Here is a 19,995-nt window from a genome sequence, read left to right as displayed (position 1 = left end):
TGTCCACTTACAATGGTTTCTACAGACACATATGAAGTGGGAGGTCAGTGACTGCCGTGTCCGTCACTGTGTGACCCTGCCCAGTGTCGTTAACGTGTGCCCTGTCCATTCTCCCACAGGCCCGGGCTCTCACCCCTCAAATTGCAGAAACAGATGCCATCCGCTTTTTGGTTGGGACGCAGTCTCTTAAATATGACAATCAGGTAACTATTTCTGACAAGTGCAAATGTGTTAATGACTAAATCTACTCTTGGTTTTGTGACCATTGCTCTGGATTTTTCAAGCAATGTTTGAGAAAATCAGGGCCACAGAAATGAAACAAAACTTCTGTTGAGATTTAAATATCCAGCTATGGTCCTGGCTGAGTTCAGTCATTTAGACTTGCCCTGTGTGGCATCACATACGGGACTTACCGTGCAAGTGACTGAGGAGCAAGCAACCTGGGGGGTGTCTGCTGTCAGCACTAACCCTTCCCCCAAGTAGTGCTGACTCCTCATTGCCCATAGCACGCTCCCCGCCTCAGCCTGAGTGAGGCCTCAGCCCTGCTCATCAGAGAGCTGTAGGCCGTCACCACCCGCTGAACCAGGCGGACATACAAGCTGTGACCCATTACTTTTCTGGCAACTTTAAAAGAAAGAGTGCTGGATCCCAATAGATCAGGGGCAGTCCACAGCTTGACGCTGGCCGTGTGACCTTGAGCACCTAGACGACCCTTGCTGGACTGCACTTTCCTCACCGTGCAACAGAGGGGGAGCCGTGGGTGCTCTGTGCCTCACGGTGCTGTGGTGCCACGAGGATGGGCACATGGGCCGTGACAGATGGAGTAGGGCCCTGCTAGGCACCACTGTCACACAGGGACGTGGAACGTCAGGGAGTTCTGTGTTTAGCTCATGTTTTATGGTGAGAAGCAATAACTATTTGGAACCTCGTGTCCTCCGTCCTGCGGTGGCTCCCGGTGTGCTTTCTGCAGAGCTGCTGTCTCCTGCATCTCATTCACTCAGCCTTCCCCACGGCATCGCTGAGTGAGGCACCGGTGTGGCCTTCAGTGCCCATTCTCCGGCCAGGGTGGGAGGAAAGAACGGCCCCACGCGTTCCTTTTCACCTTCCTCCTGCAGAGGTCCCCTTCTGTGGGTCCAGAGGGCAGGCAGGCGAGCAGGGTGTTTCTGATGTGTCGGTGTCCCATACTGCCTGCCCTGGGAGAGGCGTGTGGCGTTGCCGGGACAGTCAGGCGTCCGCTCGTCCCACAGGTGCTTGCCCTAGTGTGCTCACAGGGCTCCTGCTCCTCTCGCGTGTCCTGCTGCCTGCTGGCTTTCCTGGGAAGCGGAAAGTTTGCATCGCATAATTATTCAAACATTGTTAGGATTTAAAATCTGACTTTCTTTCTTTCTTGATGTTAAAGAGAAAGAGAGGAAGGGGGAGAGAGAGGGAGATGGAGAGAAACACCAGTTTGTTGTTTCACTTATTTATGTACTCACTTACTGGTGGGTTCTTGTCTGCTCTGACTGGGGATCAATCCCACAACCTTGGAATGTCAAGGTGATGCTCTAACCAACTGAGCTACGTAGCCAAGGTAAAAGTCATTTTAATTCCTCCTGATCTTAGAAAAGCATGGTAAGTTCAGGTTTAACTTGTCATTCAGTAGCTAGAATGCAGTCCTGTTAGAATGAATGTTAACGGGCTTAGAGCACCGACAGTGGTCAGACTCAATTTTAAAAAGAAGCGTAAGGTGTGCTTGCTAGCATACAATGACTGCTCAGTTCTTCCCACCTCACCCATTTGTGACATGTGTCGTGTCCGCCACCCATCATGGGTGGATGGGGCAGAGCTGGTCAGCCCAGGCCTGTGGAGGCAGCAGGACCTGCCCCTGGCCCCTTTCCATGGCCATCCAGCAGGTCCCGAGGCTCTTGGTGGATTTGTCCAGTTCTGGACAACCTGCCCCAACACTACCTGGGAGCAGAGGCTGTGGTGTCTTCTCTCTTTAGACCAGATATGACGGGGCCATGTCAGGCACCTGTGTGTAACAGTGCAGGGTTTCACGCTTGTCTTTGGAGGGAATGCAGTGAGCTGACCATGCGGAGCCGTGTACTGTATGTAGCAGAGTGAGGCTGACGCTCAGAGATGCCTCCATTCTCTCTGCATCACTTTTATCAAGTGAGGTCCTGACATGTGCCTCCGTTGTGTTTCTAGATCCACATCATAGATTTTGACGACGAAAATAACATCATAAACAAAAACGTCCTCCTCCACCAAGTGGGCGAAATATGGCACATCAGCGCCAGCCCTGCCGACAAGGGCGTGTTGGCCACCTGCTACAACAAGAGTGAGTACCCAGCCCTCTGCACGCTCAGCCAGAGGGCCGCTGAGCTTGTGGTTTGTGTCACTCATGGATGGGCACATGATTTATAACATCTGTGATCAATGAGGGTGCTGCATTCACAGAGAACTTGCGTTGCTGTGGGTAGTGGTGTGGCGGGTAATGGAATCCCAAGTCCAAGACACGGCGGGAACGAATCTTAGCTGTCCCCCGAAGTCTGCCCCGTTGGGGTGGGGTGGGCAGTGTGCCGGAGCTCCTGGAATAATGGACCTGGGCACCCTTCCACGTTACTTAGCTACACCGTCTCCAAGGCGGCTTGGCACCTGTCCGGTTGCTTGTGTGTATGTGCTGTAATAGTTACAAGGTGAGGACAGTGTGAGCTCAGTGCCCTGCGAGCCACTCCTTGCACACATGCGCACGTGTGTTTGTGCTGCCATGGGTTCCCCCAGCCCCACTTGCCTTTAATTGCATTATTCTGTTGATTGAAAGCAGCATCCTGGGAACCCATTCAGGTTCCTCTCTGCCCCTGTCGGTGTGGGGGGAGGACCTCTCTCGGAGTGCGTTCCTTTCTTCTGTTACCTTGTTTCTGAGGAAAGCCACCGTCCTACAGGACCTGTCGGCCTGCGACATCCGCCCTAAACCTTCCCAGTGCTTTGGGATGGAAACATACTTTTATACTTGTGTGTAAAGAGTTACTGTGTCCGACAAGTAAGAATAAGCATGAATGGCTTCGTCCTATAAGTCCCCCCTACACTTGCTCTGGGTGGTCTGCGGGTCTGCACCTCTGATGGCAGGGTATCCCATCCTGTGTGGAAGGTTCACTGTCCCTGCATGTGGGCTGGCCCATCTCCCTGCCTACCCTGGCCACTTTAGAAGAAAAAGTGCTGGATCCCCATGAGATCAGGGGTCAGTCCACGGCTGGTCTTCTGCCTCTGGGTGCTCTTGATCCTGTCCACCCCACCCGCTTTTAAGGGAAGGTGGTTGCCTTCCATGGTTGGAGGTAACCGGAAGTTTCTACACGTACACAGATAAAGAGGTGGTCCTCTTCCAGAAGAGTGACTTTCAGACTCTTTAGACCAATCTTCTTTTTGATTACTTCAAGGTCAGTCAACCCTGATTTCATCTCAGAACACCTTCACCTTTGCTGTGTAGCACCTGGTCATGGTGTGATACCCATCACCTACTCCCTGTTCTGTCAGTGAGAAGTGAGTCATAGGTCCTCCCTGTGCTCAGGGGGCGCAGCTTGCAAAAAAGTGTGACCGCTGGGGATGTTGTCTGAGCAGCACCTGTGCCCCTAGTGAGCCCTGGCCCCATGAGTGCAGACACAGTTGCTGTTGCTCCGGAGTCCTGGCCTTGCTCTCTCAGGCCTTTTAGTGAAGACCAGAATTGTCCCTGTCCTTCCTCACCTTCTGGTACTTGCTCCTTGTCTCATACTTCCACGCGGGCTGGCCGACGGCCACATGCCAGTGTTGCCGTGGCCCGTGCTCATCCTGCAGAGCTTCCCTGTGTGCGCATCCCTGGTGTGCCACCACGTATGCTGTGTCCCTGCTGTCCCGCTCCCTCCCTGTTCCAGTCGGGCTGTGTGGCGTGCAGGACAACAGCAGTGCCTTCTCCTTAGAGACTGAGGGCTCTGAGCCGTGTCTCACAGCCTGCAGGGGTTTGGGGGGGGGCGCTGCCAAGGGCGAGAGCGGGGGAGGGCGAGCAGGTCCCTTCTGTGAGCTTCCAGGAGGGACTGCGTCTAGCAGAGTCCTCTTTCACAGGTGTCCCGCAGTTCTTCATGGACCTCATGGCGGGGGCAGGGGGGGTGACAATGGAGAAAGGACGCACAGAATGGGGGTTCCATGCAGAGTCTAGAACCAAGTCCATGTGTGCCCTGCTCTTGAGAAGTCTTGGAATCATTATTTGTTATAAACAGCAGTGTTTAAACAGCTGTTTATGGCAACATGCCAAGAAGTACACAGTAGTAGAAGTATGCATTGTGGTAGAGCCCTTACACACGCACATGCACACACACATGCTGGAATGTCAAAGTGGCCTTGCGAATCAATATGGAGAACTGGATGAACTCACAACTGGATTTTAAAGATGCAGATGAGCAAACCTCCATCCATCCCTCCTCTTGTCTTCCTCGGGAGGGACATTAAACGGCCGCACTGAGCCTTGCACAGCCTGAGTGGCGGCTGCATGCAGAGTTCTGTCTCTTCACACTGCTCAGACAATGGTGGCGAATTCACAGCAGGTTAGAGTAACCTAGAAACCACCTTTTTGTCAGGTCTCACTGTACACTGTCTGTCCTCGCAGACATCTCTGTCTCGCAGGGAGTGAGTTATCGTGGGTTATTGACATGGTTTCGTCCCTCCATCGATCTGTTTCCCCGTCACCTCTGATGATTGTGGAAAGGAACTTCTTGGGGTTGGGGGCAGGGACAATGTACAGGAGGGCCCATAAGATGAGGCCGCCCCATGCCCCCACAGCCTGGAGCAGAGGGAGTCTGCCCAGTGTCCGAGCAGATGCTGGGGCGGGATGGTGACAGGTAATGGCCCTCAGGAGCCAGCCAAATGCCTGGCTGGTAGAGTGGACTTAGCCCTTGCTCCACGTCCACCCTGAGAGGCCAGGTGTCTGAAGCCCGGAAACATCCTGTCCCACAGGGAAATGGCACAGGATGGTGCTTCTCAGCGGCTCCTGCCTCTGCAGTCGCCGGATACTTCAGTGCCCCCACGTCAGCCCCTGCAGATGGGCTGATGTCAGCACACAGCCTGTGTGTGCCTGGTCCCCGTGGTCAGAACCCCCCCAGGTCCTCCGACATTCCACATGAGAAAAGCTCGTTTCAGACACACTTAAGGACCATGTTTACAAATTATGACTGCTTTAATTTCCTTTTCTTTCTCTTTTTATCTGAATTGGGTGTCCGTTCATATCATTGTGTATGTGTTGTGCCTTTTATGTATGTGTATCTGTTGTTTGCCATGTGTGTATCATGTGTCTGTCATATATATCTGTGTGTGCTCCTGCCATGCATGCCTCTTGTGTGTCATGTGCATTTCATGTTGTGTGTCCTTTGTGGGTTTATAATGTGTGATGTGTGTGTTGTGTGTGCTTGTGTGTATCATCTGTTAAGTGTGTCTTGTGTCTGCTGTGTGTTGCACATGTATGTAGTGTGTTGTGTGTACTTGTGTATGTGTGTCTGTTGTGTTTATTGTGTGTGTGACATGTGTCATGCCTACTCATCATGGATGTCTGTTGTGTGTGTGTTCATGTGGCTGACTGTACCCCGTGGCCCCTCTTGGGCAGCAGGGGGCAGCAGCGTCCTCTCTGTGCTCCTCACTCCGACCTTCTCACCGTCCTGTCCTCCCAGCCTGGCCCCGATTGGTTGTGCCTTTGGCCTGATGTGTTTGAGAAGCTTTCTTGCATATTTCAGACATTCCTTCTGTCCCCAACATGAAGACCTTGCTTGATAAGCATTTGGCACAACAAGACTCACTGCTGGCCTCACGCTTAGGCGACTTGAGGATGGACTTGCCGATGCCCCTCCCCCATGGTCTGGGTATCAGTTCCCTAACCCTCCCCCCCCAGGCGCCAGGGGACCTGCTCAGCCCTAGACTCTGATGTGGTGGGAGCACATTGGACCCCCAGGCGGTGAGCGAGGCGTGGCTGCCTGCCTGGCTCTCGGGGCATCTCCCACATGGGGATGGGACTCGCCACCACTTCCTTGGCATTCGGGGGTTTGGGTCGTGGACAGCAGTCCCGTGAGGACACAGTTACTGAGAGGAGCCAGTGCCCTTGGGGCGGTGTGATGACTGCAGATTGGGGCCGGACTGACTGCTGGGGTTGCAGAGACTTCCCCTCCTGAGATGGAAATAAATGCGTGAGGCTTGTTCTTCCTCTTCTTGGGCCACTGTCGTCACCAGGAACTCCCTGGCTCGAGGTGCCCCCTTTGCGTTCTCTCAGATTTCGTGTGTCATCATGGTTCCTGAGACGCCTGAGAGCTCCTGGCCAGTGCCCCCGAAGCGGTCAGAGCGTAGCTTGTTGTTTAAAGTGGCAGTTTCCTGTTTACCTCTGCGCTAAATCAAAAGAAAATACACTTTTGAGTTTAAATGGTTGAGTTAAATAAGCCAAGGGAAGAAGTGGGTTTCCCTGGAAAGGAATTGTTTTAGGGCCTTTCTGGTTGGAACCGCTGTTCTGAGCTAAAATGATTGAGGTTGCTTTGGTGAATGAAGGCTTGAGTGGCAGGAGAGAGATCAGAATCCATGCAGACATTGTCCCATGTGCGCTAATGACAGGTGGGAGTGGCTCCACAGGCTTGGCTCCACATGAGTCCTGCGATTTCTGAGGCACACAGGCCACCTTCTCTGGTTGAGACCTCCCCCGTGTTTTCTGTGTGGATGTGGGAAGGTGGAACCTTCTCTTTTTTTCAGGGCATGAGTGCTAAGCTAGGAGTGAGTTGAGTGCCAGGAAATAACACCTTGTAAAGAAAGAAGGGGGAAATTATAGCGAGAGAACCATCCCTTTGGAGAAAGGACCTGCGGGAACTCCCTGGAGGGCGTGTGTCGGTGGCAGTGCCACTCTGAGAAGTGGTGGTCAGACCTGTCCTTTTCCTCATTTCCTCTCATTCCAAGAAAAATGTATTCTGAAATGTAAACGTTTTCCATTTTAGCACTTAACTATCTCGTGGACTCTCAGTTTCTGTGGCTAACAAAAACAGCGTCAGCGGGCTCCTCACTGAAATAGCTGTACGCTAAGCCAAGTGTTGGCTGAGGTTGGTTCATGGGACCAAAGCCCAGGGGGCCTGCAGGCTGTGTGTGCAATGTGTGTCCTGTGTGTGTTGCATGTGCTGTGTGTCCTGTTTGTGACATGTGTGTCCTGTGTGTGCCATGTGTCCTGCGGTGTTGTGTGTGCCATGTGTCTTGTGTCTGCCCTGTGTCCTGTGTGTTGTGTGTGCTGTGTGTGCCGAGTGAGCCGTGTGTGTTGTGCATGCTGTGTGTGTTGTGTGTGCCATGTGTGCTGTGTGTGCCTTGTGTACTGTGTGTGCCGTGTGTCCTGTGTGTCCTGTGTGTGTGCTGTGTGCTTTCTTTATCCAGTTGCCCATTGGTGGACACTTAGGATGTTTCTGTGGTTTTTAAATTTTCATTTTTTGTTTAGAGGAAGGTAGAGAGAGAGAAACGTGGATTTGCTGTTCAACTTATTTATGCATGCATTGGTTGAGTCTTTTCTGTGCCCTGACTGGGGATCGAACATGTAACCTTGGTATATCAGGATGACGCTAACCAATTGAGCTACCTGGTGAGGGCTTTCTATATTTTGACTGTTGTACATAATGCTGCAGACGCAAATATTTCATTGCTTGGGTGCGTCTTGAGTGTCCTAATATCGTTGGCATTTTTCTTTTAGGCACAGAGTTCCATGATTGTCTTTGTAAACGTGTTGCACCAGGACTTGCTACATTTCTGCGTTAGGGTGTGTAGGTTGCTGGCAAACTCAAACATGTGCATCTCTACAAGCCCCCTCCTGAGTTTGGGAGTCCCAGTCAAGGGACTGAGGTGCACCAGGTTCCCAGAATCTGTTCTGGCCTATGTGTTTTGAGTGTCGAGTGAGGAGAATTCTGATTGCTGGTGGTTCACCTGGGCTGGCTCCCTTCAGTTCTTGATTTTGAATACTGAGTGCTTCAATAGTGAGAGTTCAGACAACAAGGGACACTTGCATTGTTCTTATACCATCATCTGGTAGAAATTAGGAGTTCCAGAATATAGGAAAGTTTTTAATTAGCTTTTATGTATATGTATGTATGTGTATGTGTACACACACACACACACACACACACACACTCCTAACTAACCTCTTTGGATCCCATCTGCATCGTTTCTCTGTCCTCATTGACTTTCTCTGGCACCTCCAAATTTAGTGTCATCTGGAAATTTAATTAATGTGCTGTTTACTGCTCCTTCCAGATCACTAATGAAGATGTTAAATAAGACGTGATCCCCAGAGCACCCCACCGGACACCTCCTCCCAGCTTAATATTCGTCATTTATCAAGTGCACTTTGTTTATGGTTCTTCCTCCGGGTTTCCAGCCACAAGGGGGTGCTTAGACAAAGCCCAATTTGAATTAATTTTTCCAGTAAGACTCTAAAAAACATTGCCGAGTTCTTCCCGCAACCCCAGATGTGTTGTTTGCTGTGCTCTTGCATGGCCTGGTGCCTCTCTCTCTGCCCTTGGCCTCACACGCCACCCCTCCTGTCCCGTGCCCAGGAGTTCTTTTCTTGGAGAGGCAGAGAGGGGCACTGAGCTGCCATGGCTTTTGAGGCCAGGAGCCGCCTCAAGGTGATCCTTGCCTGCGGCACTGGGTACCTTGCACAGAGGTGCCTCCCTGTTGTCTTAGTCTACTCAAGTCGCAGTGACAAATGCCACAGACTGGGGCTTAGCAACAGAGGCGTGTTTTCTCATAGCCCCGCAGGCTGAGGTCTGAGACCTGGTGTCCCTGGGGTTGGTGTCTCTGAGCGCCTTTGCTGGGCGTGTGGATGGCTGTCTTCTCCGTGTCCTCACGCAGTCTTCCCTCTGCGTCTGTCTGTGTCCTCGTCTCCTGACCCATGAGGACATCAGTCACCCAGCCTAGCAATCTCATTTTAACTTAATCACCCCTTTAAAGGCCCCATCCCCAAATATGGTCATACCCTGAGGTGCTGGGGGTTAGCACTTCAACCTGTGATTTTGGGGGTACATTTCAGCCACCAGAACTGTGGATTCTCTGACTTTTACTTTGGCAACGTTTACTGTTGCCAAAGGTTTGGGGCGGGGTTCTATCTTGATTAGGAGAAGACCAAATGTTAGGTGACTTGCCTGCCGGTCACATGAGTTGTTCCATGATTTGGTCCATGTGGAAGGCAGCACAGTAGGCCCTCAGCTGGCACACACACTTTGCTTCTGTGTTTCTGGCTACAGGTGAGACCTTGACTGCATTTGGGGAGGCGTGGCTGGAAGGGCATGGCTGGCTGGGGGCGGGGCCAGGGATGCTTCCTGACAGGAAAATAGACTGGGCGTGACTGAATGGGCGTGGCTGCCTAGGGGCGGGGTCAGGGCCCTGCTTTCTGACAGGTAGTTGGAAAGAGGGGCGTGGCTTCCTGACAGGTACCTGCCTGGCCCTTAAGGAAGACTAGGAAGCAACTGGGGTGTGGCCTGGAGCTGTGGGCTGAAAGCCTGAGCAGGGAGGTGTAGCTGCTGGGACCCGTTCCCACCCCTGGCGGTGTCAGAGCAGCTACTGAGGCTCCGGGATTAAGCACACCCTGCTGGTGGGGCACGACCTTGCACGGCGCAGTGCCGCACAGAGGCAGGCGCTGTGCAAGCAGCTGCCGACCAGCTGTGCCCTGCCGCGACCATGCGGTGCCCTGTGTCCTCACCAAGAGCAGGGCTTTCCTAGCGGAGGACATTTCTGGGCCCCCGAATCTGAGCCCAGTGGGCTGGTCGGAGTGATGCATCTGAGCCCTTGGGCCAGGTTCAATCCCCAGTGAGGGCACATTCAAGACTCAACCCATGAGTACGTGAATGAATGGAACAGCAATCCCATGCTTCTTTCTCTCTCTCTCTTCCCCCCTCCCTCTCACCTTTCCTCCCTCTCTAAAATCAATAAATTAAAAAATCAATTTAAGTCGCAAGAACTCTGAAAATGAGAAACACCTTCTCAATATGCTGGTAAATAAAATTTTGGGAAGACAAAAGAGGGTCTTTAGAATAGAAAATACTCTACCCAAGAGGAAAGGTAAAAAGATGTGGTGGAATGATTTCTAAATTAGGAATTCTGGAAGCCTTCCTTCCATCTAATTGGAGACGGGCTTTACTCATCCCATGACCCCACAGAAGGGAGGGTGAGTGAGTGGCAGCTGGTATTACCAGCAGCCGGAATCAATCTTGTGCCCCTGCATTCAGAGAGCGCTTCCCACACTAGGACTGGGATGAATTTTTCAGCAGAGGAAGGTGAAATGTCAGGAAGACTGTAGATCATGCTGGTGTGGGGTCCTCGGGAAATGAGAACAATGAAGGGCTGGCGGAATGGCAGGCCGGTGACATAATGCTGGCTCGTCCACCCCGCACTCCGCGTCCTCTAGCTCCTGGGCAGCCTGCCTGCTCTGCTCCCAGGGAGAGGGCAGAGGACGGATTGGTCAGTGACCCAGGCCCGCAATGTGGAGACAGGCCATGCTGTCACTGTGACTGTGTGGGGGTGGGGGTGGAGGCAGGTGGAAGGGCTCCATGGCCTGCTGATGAAGGCCTGGGGTGAGAGAGGTGGGGTGGGGTCAGAGGCCTTGGCCGCCCCACTCCCACGGGGAGCCCATTTCCTTTTCTGCCCAGGCTCCTGCTTGGGCTTCAGTTTCTCACCTCAGCGATTGCAATTCGGCTTCTACAATTAATTTCCCTAAACCGTGGACCCAGGCCTTCGGTCTGCTCTCGGGAGCTGGCACTGCTTCCCTGTGACTGTGTAACAAGCCCCAGAGCAATGGGCTCTTGTCCTGGCCCTGACATTGGTCAGCTCTGTGGCCCTGAGCAATTCTGGTCACTGTGAGCCTCAGTGTGTCTGTGAGCCTGGCAGGGTTGTTAGAGGACAGCGTGTAAATGCTGGCACTGTGCCCTTCATTCACCTTCCCACTGCGTCCCCACTATCCTGGTGCCCCAGCTACACCCCGAGCTCTTCTGTGGTTCTCCAGCTGCTTTTTTTTGCTGATCTCCTTGCTTCCAACATCCATTCTCCAAATATCTGCCTGTCACATCCTTCAGAGGCCAGTCCATCACCCATCTTGTCATCCCCGTCAGCTCTAACCCTCTTCCCCTCCAGCATGGACCAGACTCTGTGTGTGTGTGTGTGGGGGGGTGTATGGAGGTGGTGGGGGAAGGGCCACTCGTCTCTGTAATTGCGGACTGGCCACCCAGCCTTACTGGGTGACTTGGGTCCCCATGGGGTGGATAGGTAATATGTTCGCCTTACTCACCAGTTTGCTGTGAAGCTAAGATGAGGTGTATGTTGGAGAAAATACTCAGCCATCCTATTAAACTTGAATTTCAGATGCACAAGGAATAACCTTTAGTACAAGTGTGTCCCGTGAAAAATATTTTAAATTTCAATCTGGCAACCCTAGTCGGAGGGCATGCCCCAGTAGAAGGCTTGGGTGCCATCCATGGTAGAGTGAGCCAGTCGGTGTGGTTCACTCCTGCTGATCGATAGAGACAGGGAAAATGCTGTGGCCATCAGGGACTTCCCACAGCCTGGGCACCAGGGAGGGGGCTGAATAACTGGGTGGAAGTTCTTTCTGCCTCCCCGTGCTCCCAGAGCCCAGGTGTGGCAGGGTCCTGGGGCCTCTCCCCAGTCAGTGAGATGGCACCTCTTCCAGGATGCCACATCCCAAGGCCGGGCTGGTGCTTCTCTCCTCTGCACCCTTTAATTGGCGCCTTTTACAGCCTCTCACTCTAACTGGGATGTGGAGGCCAGCTTACCTGGTTGCCATGTCCTGGAAGAGCTTGATGGACGTGTCACATCTCAGTGCTGTGTCTCCACTGATGGACAGTAGGGACCGAGTGGGCATGGTCCCATCTACGCCAGCCTCCGTTTGTACTGGGCTGTGCTGGCACTCACCTCGGAAGGGCTCTGAGAGGACCCAGGGTCTAGATTTCATTTTACTTATTTTTTTTACATAAAAGCATATTTTTGTAAAGGTGATCGTGAATCTGCTTGACAGTTCAAACCACACAGTAAAACTTAAATCTCCACTTCACCCCTGACCACTGTCCATGTATTGTCCTTCCTGGGGGCAGCCACAGTTACCCCAGGGGCTTTCATAAACCAGAGTTAACAGTTAGAGTTGCTCTAGAGGGAGCAACTTCAGACCGTGTGCCAGTGTTCAGAAAGGACACAGAGCCTACTGCCATGCCACCCTGAATGCACCTGGTCTTGTCAGAAAGGACACAGAGCCGTGCACAAGAGCCTATACATTTTTGTTAAAACAAATGTGCTTTGTTACACCAGGAGATGAACATGTAGATAAGTGAGTCACCCTGCTTCTGGAATGACACCAGCCTCATTCCACCTGGGACTCTAAGTTGGGTGTGCATTGTTGGGTCTGAGGACGCAGGCAAAACAAACCCAGCCAGCCCCATGTCTGTCTGGTGCCACCACAGCCCGGGTGATGAGGCCGGGCAGGTTTGTGTTGGGGTGCTACCCAAGCCCTTCCTGTCTCTCTGTTCTTTCAGCAGCAGCTCCTCGGGGCCCGTTTCTTTAGCACAGTTCACAGTTCTGGCAGTGTGTTGTGAAGGTGAATTGACGTGGACCGGCCTTCCAGGACTGACTGTTGATGAAGGCAACGCCACTGGCCGTACCCAGAGTACGAGGAAGAGTGATGACGGTGGTGGGCATCAGGCTGCGATGGGCACCGTTCCTGGTGTTTCTGTGTGCTCTGCCCTCTGTCAGGGCCCGGGAGGAATCAGCCCTGACACCTTCCTCCAGTGGGCTCTGCGTGGTGGCTCAGCAGGGCCTGAGTGCGCTTCTGGAGTCGGGCTGACCTGAGTCTGTGGAGATTGCTGCTCACCTCCCCTGGATGGTCACATGCATTAACCGCCCCAGCTGGTCCTGTGTGAATGGGGGAGCCGCGCTTCTCTGAGAGCACTATCTGCCCTCTGACATGAGGCTGCATGGTTCTTGTCTGGTTCCCGGCCTTGGCGTTTGGACTGGGTTAGCTCTGACTCTTCTGCCTGTGGTCCTGCGGTCCTCTTACCTGTAACCTGGGGTCGAAGCCTCGGACTCTGTGGTACGAACAGTGCGCACGGAGTCGGTATGGGGGTGTCTGAGAAAACTGGAGTTGGAACGACAGTACACTTTGGAGGGGATTACTGAGAGGTCCAGGGGTTGGGTGGGAACTGAGCTTCCAGACCTCAGCAGTGTGGCTGAGCAAGGGTCCCCTTCTCCTGGGAAGTCACCTGTGTGCCTCAGCCACCCACACACCCTGCACACAGCCTCCCCACTCAGGATGCGGCTGCTGGGATGACAGTGACCGCTCTGCTCACTTGCCCACCCGCTGGCCAGCGCACACCCGAGACGTCATCCTGCACTACCCCCTCGCAGACAATGGGCTGAGGGGCCTCAGTTCATTTTATGGAGAGAACTGGGAGGTCACAGGACTGTCTGTCTTCAGACGAGAGCTGCCCTAGGCCCAGAGATGACATGAACTACCGCTGAAGAAGCCGGGTCTCCATCCCTCCCGAGAGGTGCCCCGCAGACTGCTGACCGCTCACACCGATGCTGCAGGGTCTCCCGTGTCTACTGGGTGACTGGACTATGTGGACCTTCAGGTCCTGTCCAGCCCCGTGTCTTGGCAGGTCCCATGCTGTGTCCTTTGTGCACTTCACGGGTGGGGCTGATGAAGCGCGAGCAGGAGGCCGCCTGCCTGGCCACCCTGCGCCCGGTCTTGCTGAGTGAAGCGGAGGGAAGAAAGGGAAAGGCCCAGAATGGAACCAAGTCCCCGACCTCATGAGGCTTGTTTGTAGTTTACGCCCTGCCAAGCCATGTGGTTCATAATTAGTTTTTGAAAATGCTTTTTAAAGTGTGAAAACAAATCATTTACAGAATCCCAACACTGTTGAAAATGTGTCGAGCCTGACCAGGTGGTGGCGTAGCGGATAGAGCGTCAGACTGGGATGTGGAGGACCCAGGTTCTAGACCCTGAGGTCGCCAGCTTGAGCGTGGGCTCATCTGGTTTGAGCTAAGCTCACCATCCTGTACCCAAGGTCGCTGGCTCGAGCAAGGGGTCGCTCAGTCTGCTATAGCCCCCCGGTCAAGGCACATATGAGAAAGCAATCAATGAATAACTAAGGAGCCGCAACAAAGAATTGACGCTTCTAATCTCTCTCCCTTTTGTCTGTCCCTATCTGTTCCTCTGTCTGACTCTGTCACACACAAAAAAAAGTGTCAAATGGGCTCCGTATGAAACTGACGACACTGAAAAACTTGGGAATCTGGGGTCTCGGCTGAATTCTCCCTTTGATGTGGAAGGAGGAGTCAGTCAGGAGTTTAGCTTGTATGTTTGTTTGTTTCTAGAGAGAGAGGGACAGACATGCAGGAAGGGAGAGAGATGAGAAGAATCAGTTCTTTGTTGCGGCACCTTAGTTGTTCATTGATTGCTTTCTCATATGTGCCTTGACGGGGGTGGGGGGGGGTGGCTACAGATGACCGAGTAACCCCTTGCTCAACCCAGCGGTCTTGGACTTCAATCCAGCAACCTTGGGCTTTCAAGCCAGTGACCTTTTGGGCTCAAGCCAGTGACCATGGGGTCATGTCTATGATCCCATACTCAGGCCGATGACCCTGTGCTCAAGCTGGTGAGCCTGCACTCAAGCTGGCGAACTTAGGGTTTCGAACCTGGGTCCTCATTGTCCCAGGTTTACGCTCTATCCACAGCATCATTGCATGGTCAGGCTAAAGAGTCTTGCTTTGGAATCTTAGTTATGATGAACACCTGGCTGCTGACGGGACCTGATCTCAGGTAGAATGGCTCCACGACAAGATCTACATAGACCCCAGACCCCCAGACCTGTGTAACCAACAGCACCCAAATCAGCCAGCCAGTGACTCAGTCGGCTGCGTGCAGGGAAGAGCTGCTAGAAGGTATAGATGTAGTAATCCGTGTGTTTTGGGAAGTCCTCTATTGTTTCTGGAAAATCAGGTTGAGTTGAGGGTATACAATACAAGACCAAGGACCATAAAACCCTGGGTGCTTTTCTGGTCTCAGATGTTAAAGTGTGAGTAGAGACACTTCTGTTGGCAGAGACCCTCCGGCCTGCACAGACGGGGCCTGGTGGCGTTGGCACAGTGCTTTACAGCATTCACAGCTGTTCCCGAGCTCTTCCCGTTTGCTCTCTGGTCATCTCCTGAGCGCAGGCATACTGCATGTCCCATTTTATAGACAAGAAAGAACGGGGTTGGAGGAACACATCTGCTCAAGGTCTCACAGGCTGTGTACCAGAACCGAGCTTCCAAAACAAATCCGCTTTCCCCTCCGGCAACAGGGTCCCCTCGTGTATGGGAGAGTAGGCTGATTTGTCTGTTCGGGAAAAAATCGGATGCTTTGTGGGGAAAGAATCATAAAAAATTTAATAGTGTACCAAAATGTAATAGATAAAAATAATTTTTAGGCATCTGTATACCTATGAGATATGTCAGATCCAGAGACAGGTATATCCTACAGATTTTTTACGTGTTCTGTGTGATACAATACAAGCCTACTCTGAAGTTCAGATTAACTTACTATTTTTAAATTATCAAAAACTTTTAAAAGCCTTTGAGGATGCACTGGTATTTCTCCTCTTTGTAACAAACACATCTACGTATTCTTTGGAAACAACTTGTGTTCTTGGGGTTCTAGGGAAGAAATGTAACCAACACCTATTTGCTGTAGTCAATCTTCAGAGACCCCCGAAGTGCTGCTTTCTGAACTTGGTTCTGAACTAGGAATGACTCCTGATAGCTGAATGACTCCAGGTCTGCTCTCTGACAGTGGTGAGCTCTGGTTGACGCCTGCCATCAGTGGACCCTGTGACATGCTCAGGGTGGTTGCTGGGTCTTCCTGTCCCCAGGGAGGCTGTGCTAAAGACAGGATTTTCTAGCTGGGGGAATCACAGGGAGCTCCCCGACCTCCTAGTGCTATAGTCAGGGGACCTGCAGTCACACCCAGGTCCAGTTCAAGGGAGAGAACTTGCCTGAGGACCTGTATGTACTGGAGCTTTTCTTGCCTTCCCGGCCTTTCCTGGTGTGCCCCCACCATCTCCATCAGGGTTCGCCTCCTGTGGAAAGCTCGAGAAGAGAAGGGAGGTATGAGCTCTGTGTGTCGTCTTCACCCTGGATGGAGGCTGTCCTCGGGAATCTGTTCTGTCCTGGGCGGGCACCACCAGCCCTGTGGCAGCCCTGCCCAGCTCCCTGAGCTGGGGCGCTCTGGCTCTTCAGAAGTGGGGTTTTTGGTGTGCAGTATATACAGTGTGTCCGTAATGTCATGGTGCTCTTTTGACCGGTCACAGGAAAGCAACAAAAGACGATAGAAATGTGAAATCTGCACCAAATAAAAGGAAAACCCTCCCAGTTTCTGTAGGATGATGTGGCAGCATGTGCGCATACGCAGATGATGACGTAACACCGTGTATACAGCGGAGCAGCCCACGGCCATGCCAGTGGAGATGTGGACGGTACAGAGGAAAGTTCAGTGTTTTCTGTGGCTCGCTAAATTCAAATCCGTGACCAAAGTGCAATGTGAATATCGGTGTGTTTATAACGAAGCACCACCACATAGGAATAACATTACTCGGTGGGATAAGCAGTTGAAGGAAACCGGCAGTTTGGTGGAGAAACCCTGTTCTGGTAGGCCATCAGTCAGTGACGAGTCTGTAGAGGTATACGGGATAGCTACCTAAGGAGCCCTAAAAAATCTGTGCATGTGCCCACATTGAACGGCACTGAATAGGTATGAAACTGGGAGAGTTTTCCTTTTATTTGGTACAGATTTCACATTTCTATTGTCTTTTGTTGCTTTCCTGTGACCGGCCAAAAGTGCACCATGACTTTACGGACACACTGTATAGTTGGGTTGTATGTTTTCAAATTCACTTTACCAATCGCTTCCTATTAATCGATGTATTTAGACTATTTACATTTAAATCATTGATACGTTGAACAGAAGTATGCCATTTTATTTGTTTTTTCTTGCTTAAACATTCTGGAAAATTCCATCTTGATTTATTTAGTGTTTTTGAATATGCTCTTTGTATACTTAACATTAATTCTGGATATTACAACATACACAGGTCACTTATAAACTCTGAGAAAAGTATAGAAACCTTGTTTCTATTTAGGTCCCTTTGCCCTCCTCACTTTTAAAATAGAATTATCTTACTTTTTTCCTCTATGTACATTGAGCATCAGCTATCAGATGAGTGTGTGTGCGTGCATGTTTCTTTTTTTTGTGTATTTTTCTGAAGTTGGAAATGGGGAGGCAGTCAGACAGACTCCCACATGCGCCCAACCCAGATCCCCTGGGCACGCCCACCAGGGGGCGATGCTCTGCCCATCTGGGGCGTCGCTCTGCTGCAACCAGAGCCATTCTAGCACCTGAGGCAGAGGCCACAGAGCCATCCTCAGCGCCTGGGCAAACTTTGCTCCAATGGAGCCTTGGCTGCGGGAGGGAAGAGAGAGACAGAGAGGAAGGAGAGGGGGAGGGGTGGAGAAGCACATGGGCGCTTCTCCTGTGTGCCCTGGCCGGAAATCGAACCCGGGACTCCTGCACGCCAGGCCGACGCTCTACCACTGAGCCAACCAGCCAGGGCCGTGCATGTTTCTTAAACAATGGAAACGATCATCCCATGTCAAGGTGTCGGCAGGTTGACTTCTCCTGAGATGTCTCTCCCGTCCTGTGGACACTGTCCTCTCTCTCCCCATGTCCTCATGTGTCTCCTTCTGTCCGGGGTGATGTCTTTCTCACCAGCCATCACATGTGCTCTAGAACCATGAGGAGGAGGCGGCCCATTCTGGTGCTCCGATTTCCTCTCTTGGTTCCGTCACTAACCTGCTCTGTGTCGTTAGCTCCTCTCCAAGGGCGGGCCTTCTGGTGGCAAATTCTTGGTTTTCTTTTTGATGCTATCTTTATCTTCCCCTCATTCATGAAGGGTGTTTTCACTAAATGTGGAATTCTCAGTTGAGTTCCTTTCTGTCATTGTTTGAACAGTTTTGTGCTGCTCTGTGGTCCAGATGAGAAGCCGGCTGGGATTGGTACTGGTGGTTCTGTAAGGAGCATACCATGTCTACCTGCTTTCACCGTGTCCTTTGTCTTTCACTGTCACAGGTCAGGTTACAACGGGTCTTGGGGTAGGTTTCTCTGGATTGTCCTGTTGGAGATTTTCTCAGCTTCCTGGATCTGGGCGTCTCCAGTAATTGTTTCCTCAGATGCCCTTCCAGTGCTGCCCCCAGACCATCCTGGCACAAGTGTTTGTCAGCTCATTGGCCGCTGTCCCACAGGCTCCTAAGACTATTCATTTTATTGTTCAGTACATTTTCTCTCTGGTGTTTAGATTGGGTATTTCCTATCGTGTCTTCAAATTCATTGATTCTTTCTTTTGTTCTTTTATTTATTTTTTTATGTCTTCTGTCTCTTTGGTGAGATTTCCTGGGTTTTGTTTGTTTTTTTGTTTCGACAGCACTTGAATCTGCTCACTGAAGCGTCTTTGTGACAGCTGCTTTGAAGCCCCGCCTAAGCATCCCAGCATCCTGGTGCTGGCCAGACTGACTTCCCTGGGTCCTGGGAAACTGGGCCGTGTTTTGGGCAGATGCTTACTGTTTGGGTCCAGTGAGCTGGATATACTCCCATGGGCTGTGGTTCCAGTGACTGTTGTGGGGGCCCTCACAGGGCTGTGTGGTCAGCTTCACCCTCAAGGCACCTCTGGAGCTCATGCCTGTTCCTGGGTGCCGACCATGGTGGGACGCTCTCCCTGAGGCTGGTGGCTTTGTGTGGAGGGCCTGGGAGCACCTCTCCGGCCTGTATCCCGGGCTGCGCATTCAGGCAGCATCTTCCTCCCAGAGAGGAAGTGTCTCCTCAGGCTGCCCTCTGCTGTGGTGTGGAGGCTGGAAGGTTCTGGGGACCACACGTACATCTGCAGGTCTGATTCCTAGCGTCTGGCTCAGAGTTCCCACATTCTGCTATCAAGGGACAGGGCAGTGGAGACCGTGCCCTTTGTTAAATCCTGACTATCAGACATGGGAAGCGTAGAGCCTCTTCCTTCTGACTTTCTAACTAGAGTGATCTCCAAAGGAAAACGAAACTTCTGATGACAAAAAGGAACACATAATGCCTCTGGGTAGCAGTAGCCGTGGCTCAGGTGGAAACTGGAGACGGCGTTCAGCACGAAACCGCTGCTGGGGGAACGGGTCGGAGAAGGAAAGCTGGTCGGGAGCGTCACAGTCAGAAGCCGCTGTGCAGGAGCCCGGGGGGCACCAGGCAGTGGGGGGCTTCACGCCCATGCTGTTCTTCCTGCTGATGACAAGGACCTCTGTCCCTCGAGCTGGGTCCATCTGAGCTGGGTGCTGGCACTGCTCACCCCAGCTTCCCTTCTGGTCCTTCGATGAGTTCAGCGTAACTTGGTCTATGAAAGGCCCGCTTGCTTGCTAACCGTTCTTAGATCGAGACCCGCGGGCAGCCTCCAGTCCTTTAAAACAATACTGAATGAAATGAGATGAAATGCCCTCTTGGCCCCTGTGGCTGCACAGACTCCATTTGCAGTCTGGAGGACCGTGGAGTCTCCCAATTGTGCAGTCGACCCGAGGGCGGTACTGTGTAAGGCAGAGCCATCCAGCAGGGGTCACAGCACAGATGGAGAAGAGGCTAGATGGGCAGTGCATATGACAGACACTTGGGAGACAGTCTGGAGGCAGGCAGTGCGTGTGACCAACACTCGGGAGACAGTCTGGATGGAGGCAGAGACGCGGAGAAGGGTCAGACTCCCGGATCGTGTTCAGCCGGCTGTTGGAAGATGGTGTCAGTGTTCTGATAGTGGAGTCTGCTCTGAGGGCGGGAGAAAGGAGAGGTGACTTTCCCTTCGTCTGTGGTCACCCCGTCCCCGGGGTTCTGGCCTGAGGCTGGGCCCCGGTTATTATGTGGATGAGGGTAGGCTGGCA

General features: G+C 52.3%; 1 protein-coding gene across 2 annotated transcripts in view; it reads left to right on the top strand.

The window, feature by feature from the left end:
• The window catches only part of EIPR1 (EARP complex and GARP complex interacting protein 1), a 78,751-nt gene that overhangs the window by 8,298 nt on the left and 50,458 nt on the right, over nt 1-19,995 (top strand). For both annotated transcript variants that reach the window (XM_066236176.1, XM_066236178.1), the window contains 2 exons: nt 120-203; nt 2,188-2,320. In XM_066236176.1, the coding sequence (XP_066092273.1) occupies nt 120-203; nt 2,188-2,320 (217 nt within the window). Of the gene's footprint in view, nt 1-119; nt 204-2,187; nt 2,321-19,995 lie in introns of those variants that run through there.

The sequence above is a fragment of the Saccopteryx bilineata genome, chromosome 6 (assembly GCF_036850765.1).
Source record: "Saccopteryx bilineata isolate mSacBil1 chromosome 6, mSacBil1_pri_phased_curated, whole genome shotgun sequence".
NCBI classification, from domain to species: Eukaryota; Metazoa; Chordata; class Mammalia; order Chiroptera; family Emballonuridae; genus Saccopteryx; species Saccopteryx bilineata.
This window is presented reverse-complemented; position numbering and strand designations above follow the sequence as displayed.